Source organism: Zea mays, chromosome 8 (genome assembly GCF_902167145.1).
Source record: "Zea mays cultivar B73 chromosome 8, Zm-B73-REFERENCE-NAM-5.0, whole genome shotgun sequence".
In the NCBI taxonomy this organism is placed as follows: domain Eukaryota; kingdom Viridiplantae; phylum Streptophyta; class Magnoliopsida; order Poales; family Poaceae; genus Zea; species Zea mays.
The window spans coordinates 111,026,906-111,032,851 of record NC_050103.1 but is presented as its reverse complement, the minus strand read 5'-3'; the positions used below and the strand labels follow the sequence as shown (position 1 = coordinate 111,032,851).

The following is a 5,946-nucleotide window of genomic DNA, read 5'->3' as shown; positions in this document are numbered from 1 at the left end:
TTAGTAGAACCAAATATTATGATATCTGTAGCACGCAAAATCACATTTTTGTGATTTACATCTGAGATAAAATGACTTCTAATTATGAATTCATTCCATTACAAGTTACATCTATTTTAAAGTAAACACATAATAACAATAAGAGTTTGATAATCAAAACTTAAATTCAAATCTTCGAACTAAAGGTTGGGACAATAAATAAAAGAAAGACTTTCAATCCATGTATTATTCCCTTCTAAACTATACGCACTCTCTAAAAATATTTAAATTAAAACAACTTAGTAAAGATTATAAAATTACCTCCTAAAATATGTGAGTAATGAATACTTTTTTGAATTAGCTTTCAATGCGATCACATATAAAAAAAAGTAATAAATAAATAATATCTCCCGTAAAGAAAACCATGTGGGTTTTACATAATTGAAGCATAAATGAGTAAACTAAAGAATATAAAAACGTTGCATTCATGCTGAAGATTTTCTAATTGCGCATTTAAATTTAAACATTGCAATTCAAACTTAGTTTGGAAATCTGAAAAACAAAAATAGGAAACTAAATCAAAAAAAGGAAAAATACACATACCTGCACATGCGCCCGATCAAGCTCTGCCAGCCCACCTTACCAGCCACTCCCACATAAGCTTCATCCATGTTGTTTCACTGACTAGCGGGACCCAGCTTCTACTCTTCTAACGACGCGTCTACACATATCTGCACCACTTACAGGTGGGGCACACTCGCCATCTCTTTCTCCTCCATGCCAACCACGGACTCGCTGGTTAATCCATCAAAATCCCGCAACAACCGGAGGGGAATCGGCTGGGGATTTGTTGTTATTTTCACAGAGTTGTTAGGATTGCGTCCCCAGCTCCTCCCCTGTATTTATGTGTGCAGATCGATCCTCCCCCCCGGCTGGATTATCCTCTGTCAAGTACCATGGCCGCCGTGAGGAAGAAGCTAGGTGACGGCAACAGCGGGGACTAGCATGCGGCATCGTAGAGTCTTCGCAGTTGGGTCGGGGGGGGGACTCGATTGTTTGCGTCGCGCATGCTTGTCACTCGACCGTCGCCATGGCAGTAAATCCCGCTCGCTGTGGCCCTGGGGTGCTACTCCTCGTGGCGCTCCTTGTGGCGCTGGTCGTCTCCGGGCACTGCCCTGGGTGCGCACCACCTCGAGCTGAAGCGTCGCCGGCGGAAGCACGAGATCCACTCTCTGATCAAGGCGGTGGTGGTCGTGGTGATGGTGAACCGCAATTTCGGCCACATCCTCGGCGAGCTGCGTTGACTCTGACCCCGGCCACGGTTTCGAGGACATCCAGGAGCAGATCTTCGGCTCCGCCGTCACCTCCGCGGTGACCCCGCCCATGTCCGGCTTCGCCCAGGACGTGCGCGGTATGGGCCTCGGCGAGTCGTAGAACGCCAGAGGCGGGTTCAAGCCCGACGCCGTTCCCGTCTACGCCTCCTTCGCCAACGAGTTCGCCGTCTTCGACCGCTGGATCCCCTCCGTGCCCACATCCACGCAGTCAATTGCCTGTTCGTCCACTCGGCGATGTTCACGCCCACACCTATAGATGTCCAAACGGGCGGCACGGCCCGGCCCAGCCCGAGCCCGTTTGAGCCCGGCCCGTTTGAGCCCGGCCCGTTTGAGCCCGACCTGTTAACCGGGCCGGGCCGTGCCGCCCGACGGGCTGACCCTTCTGCCCGAGCACGGCACTACACAAGCCCATCCGTGCCGGGCCGGCCCGGAAAGCCCGGCCCACGAAGGAGCCCGGCCCAGCCCGAGCACGCCAAGAAACACAGTAACAAATTCACACATTTCACATTCAAACAAGCACATAAATTCAGTTTACAGTGGCGCGTTCTAATAAGGCATGCCCATTGATATATGTCTGCCTGCTGTCTTGTTGATTGTACTTGTTTGAGCTCTCATTTATTCACCTGCGTATTTTTACAGTCCGGTGGAGGTACACTTCCAATTACAGCAAGGACACTGGAAACCATAATTCGTCTATCGACAGCTCATGCCAAGATGAAACTGAGGCATGAGATATTATGTTTATTCCACTAGCAACCTACCCACATCAATAATTTTCTGGATGAGCCACAATATGTTTGCTCATGATTTTCCTTAAAGTTGACCAAGAAATGAAGCAATTTCTCTGTTTTACAAGCACTTTATTTTTTGGAAGGATAACTGAGCCGTTTGTCCTCGAGAAGATCTCATTGGCGTCAATGTCTTGTTGCAGGTTCTGAAATCCGATGTTGAGGCTGCATTGCAAGTTCTAAATTTTGCAATATACCACAAGGAATTGACTGAGATGGAAGAGAGAGAACAGAGAGAAATGGAGATGAAACAGCAAGCTGCCCTCCCACCTGCCATGGAGAAGTTTGACGTCACGCCATCGCCGGCACCGGCGGCAGGGCAGCCACGAGCGCTGCCGCTCAGGTTCTACGACCTCGTTTTCTTGGCCATCCCGCCCGTACAACGCCTGTTCTTCTACGACAGGGCCGACCTGCTCGACGTCTCCGACTTCACGCTGGGCGAGCTGCCACGGTTCAGGGACTCCCTCGCCGCCGCGCTACACCACTTCTACCCGTTGGCGGGGAAGCTAACGTGCGAGCTGGTCGACGAGGAGGCCGCCGCGCCGCCGGAGGGACCGAGGGACCAGGGAGCGCCGGGAGGAGGAGGAGGAGAGATCGAGGGAGCAGGGAGCGTCGGGTGGATGGAGCAGCCGAGCAGGGAGCCAGCCAGCCAGGGACCACCGGGATGAGGCAGCAGCCGAGCAGGGAGCACCGGGAGGAGGGAGCAGCCGAGTGCCGCGCCCGAGACCGAGTCGCCGACGCCGCGAGACAGAGCCGCGGCCGCCGCACGGAGACGCAGGTGGGAGGGAGGAGAGTGCGTTAGGGTTAGGGTTGCCGGTCGCGCTCGCGCTCGCACAAGCCGTGTGACTTATACGGGATTTGGGGCCTACGGTAGCAGCGCGCCTGCGCTTAGTTGGGCTGGGCCGTCCGCGTGCATAGCGTTAGCGTAAGCAGCCCAGGTCCCAGGTGCATTTGTTGAACGGGCCGGTTTAAAAGCCCGGCTGATAACGGGCCGTGCTCGGGCTAGCCCAACGGGCTCAAATTCCTGTCGAGCCCGGCACGCTATCCGGGCCGGGCTAAGCCCGGGCCCGCTTCACTCTGTGCCGGGCCGGGCTCGTGTCGTGCTAAAAAATCGTGCTTCGTGCCGGGCTAACGGGCCACGTGCTTTCTGGACATCTATACCCACACCGCCACACTGGGTTAATCGGATGAAGGAGATGGCCGATGGCCACTGATCCCTCTTTGATCGGCCCAGATTAGGCAAGCGGATCCCGCGGCGATGGCCGTTGATCGCCTGATGAACGCGCCAGATTAGGCCAAGGTAACGTTTCGCCCGGACTCATCCATCGCCGTAGATCTAGGATCGTATGGCCGCTGGTGCACGTAGTGTATTGACCAAGGGATGTGGATCCAATGGCCCGATTTGTGTACTGGTTCAGGAAGGGGATAATCTAATCTATGCCGCTTGTTTTTGATCCGATGGTGCAGATTAGATGATACAACTTCAGCCGTGCACAAATTAATAAAAAGACCCTTATGTTTTCAATAATCAGACCGGTTGTCCTATTAAGTGCAAAAGTAATTACAGTTAGGCCCATTTCATTTTAGATAGCCCCCTGAACTTCCAAGAAATCCTAGCCGCAGCTCATCAGTTCAGTTATTTGTATAAAATAAATCTGGTAATCGATATAAAATAAACCTAGAAACTTGTTTATTGCATAACTTACTCACTTTTACTCCGAATTACTCCGTTCAAGTTGCGTTAGCTTCATAATAAAATTTTCTACGCAATGGCGACATTGTTGTACCATAAAATATATTTTATAATTAGATATTTGTTTAGCCTATGTTTAATAGATTATACCTTTTAACCAAAGTTAAACTAGATCATGATAGTGATTTGACTAAAAATATGGTTTCTAATCAAGTCATAATCTAGATTAAAGTTGAGTTAATTAATAATTTCTCATATGATGTATGTTAACCAACTTATAATATAGTTTAATATTTAAATCACATTTATCTTCCATAAATCATGACTCCTTAACCGTAACTTCGAATTTAGCAATTCTCGAACCCACGATCTCGTAGTGACGTGTAGATTATTATTATACAGTTTGTTCTTATGTTTGGTGTAATGTTACTTTTGCATATACCATGTTTGTCTGTATTGCTACGACTAGCAGCGAGGTTATGAGTTACTCGAAGAGCAAGTTGGTACCTGGAATCTCAAGTCCCAGGCAAGTTGTGCCCTTGATCACTTCTTTTTACCCACTCATGTTCTAATTAATCATAATGATCTGCATAGGTTAATTTTGAAGGGACCCAATAGGTTACCCTAGTTTGTCTATCTTTATACCTTGTTTACCACTGAACTTTTTGGGTAGTACTTGCTAGTGCTTTATGTGGTTTTGGGTATGAAGATACATTATTCATGATTATACTTTTGTTATCCGTTGTTATTTACTGTTCATGATAAGATCATTATGTTAATTGGAACATGGAGAACCACCCGGGAAAACAGTGCTACCATAAGGGTTTATGGACGCCCTTGGCTGACTAATTAGGAAAGCTAGTGGAGGACTACCTTACCCGAAAGGGGCAAGGGCAGTAGGGGAGTGCTCAGTGTAGGGAGGTCCTTGGTTGATTTTGCTGCGATGGCGGTCAGGCAAGAACCCTGCATTGGAGCTTCCCATAAACTGTAGCGGGTTTTCTGAAGCTAGTGGAACTTTGTAAAGGCCTCGTAGTGTTACCCTGCCTCGCCTCCTCGGTAGAGGTGTATGGGAAGTCGCGATCCCTTGGCAGATGGGTAACATGACTTGTGGGTAAAGATGCGCAACCTCTGCAGAGTGTAAAACTGGTACACTAGCCGTGCTCACGGTCATGAGCAGCTCGGACACTCACATGATTAATTTATGAAACTTAAATTCAATTTGTCATATGCATTGCATCGCAGGTGAGGTTGTTACTTCTGTTCTACTTAATTGGGTTGGTATTTACTTATACTTAGTAACTGCTAATAAAATTTTGACCAACTTTAAAAGCAATGCTCAGCTCTAATCATCCTCTTTGGTAAGCCTTACACTTCACATGAGCTCCCACCTTTGGCGAGTTCATGCACATTATTCCCCACAACTTGTTGAGCGATGAACGTATGTGAGCTCACTCTTGCTGTCTCACACCCCCCACAGGTCAAGAACAGGTACCACAGGATGAGGCGCATGGAGGATGCTGCGATGTGTTCGTGAGAGGTCTAGGTCGTCGTCTCCCAGTCAACTTTGGGTTGCTAGACCGTTGTCTCCTTATAATGTAATTATTTATTTATTTTGTACAGAACTCCTATTATTTAGTAAATATGTGACATTCGATCCTGTGCCATGATTCATCATATGTGTGAGACTTGGTTCCAGCACACCTGGTGATTATGTTCGCGCCCGGGTCTTGGTGCCCCTAAAATCCGGGTGTGACAGAAGTGGTATCAGAGGAATGTTGACTGTAGGACGAAACCTAGATAGAACTGGACAGCCATTATCTACTTATCTTTGCTACTCTGATTCTTTTCTAAACTTATCTTAATCTTTCTCATCTATTTCCGCTTACTCTGATTATTCTTACCTTTTCTTTTCTAAAGACAAATGTGGATTTCACACTTTGAATACCTGGGCCTAAAGTGACTTTAGGAATAGGAGACCTACTCTTAGGAACAAAAACAAAACTATTTTTATAGGTATTTGTATGCTTGAATGTTTGTTCTTATGATACTTGTTTGATTTGGATCTTTGATTGAGTGTGATTAGTTGTGGAGTAATGTCCACAATCACATCTGCATATACATATAGAAAAAAACGGTTATAAAAATATCTAAA

General features: G+C 47.3%; 1 protein-coding gene across 1 annotated transcript; it reads left to right on the top strand.

The window, feature by feature from the left end:
* Positions 1-1,931: 1,931 nt before the first annotated feature.
* LOC109941580 (uncharacterized) lies at positions 1,932-2,784 on the top strand. The gene is made up of 2 exons (XM_020542690.2): positions 1,932-2,045; positions 2,245-2,784. The coding sequence occupies exons 1-2, from the start codon at positions 2,028-2,030 to the stop codon at positions 2,767-2,769; spliced, it is 543 nt and encodes a 180-aa protein (XP_020398279.1). The 5' UTR covers positions 1,932-2,027; the 3' UTR covers positions 2,770-2,784.
* Positions 2,785-5,946: the final 3,162 nt, after the last annotated feature.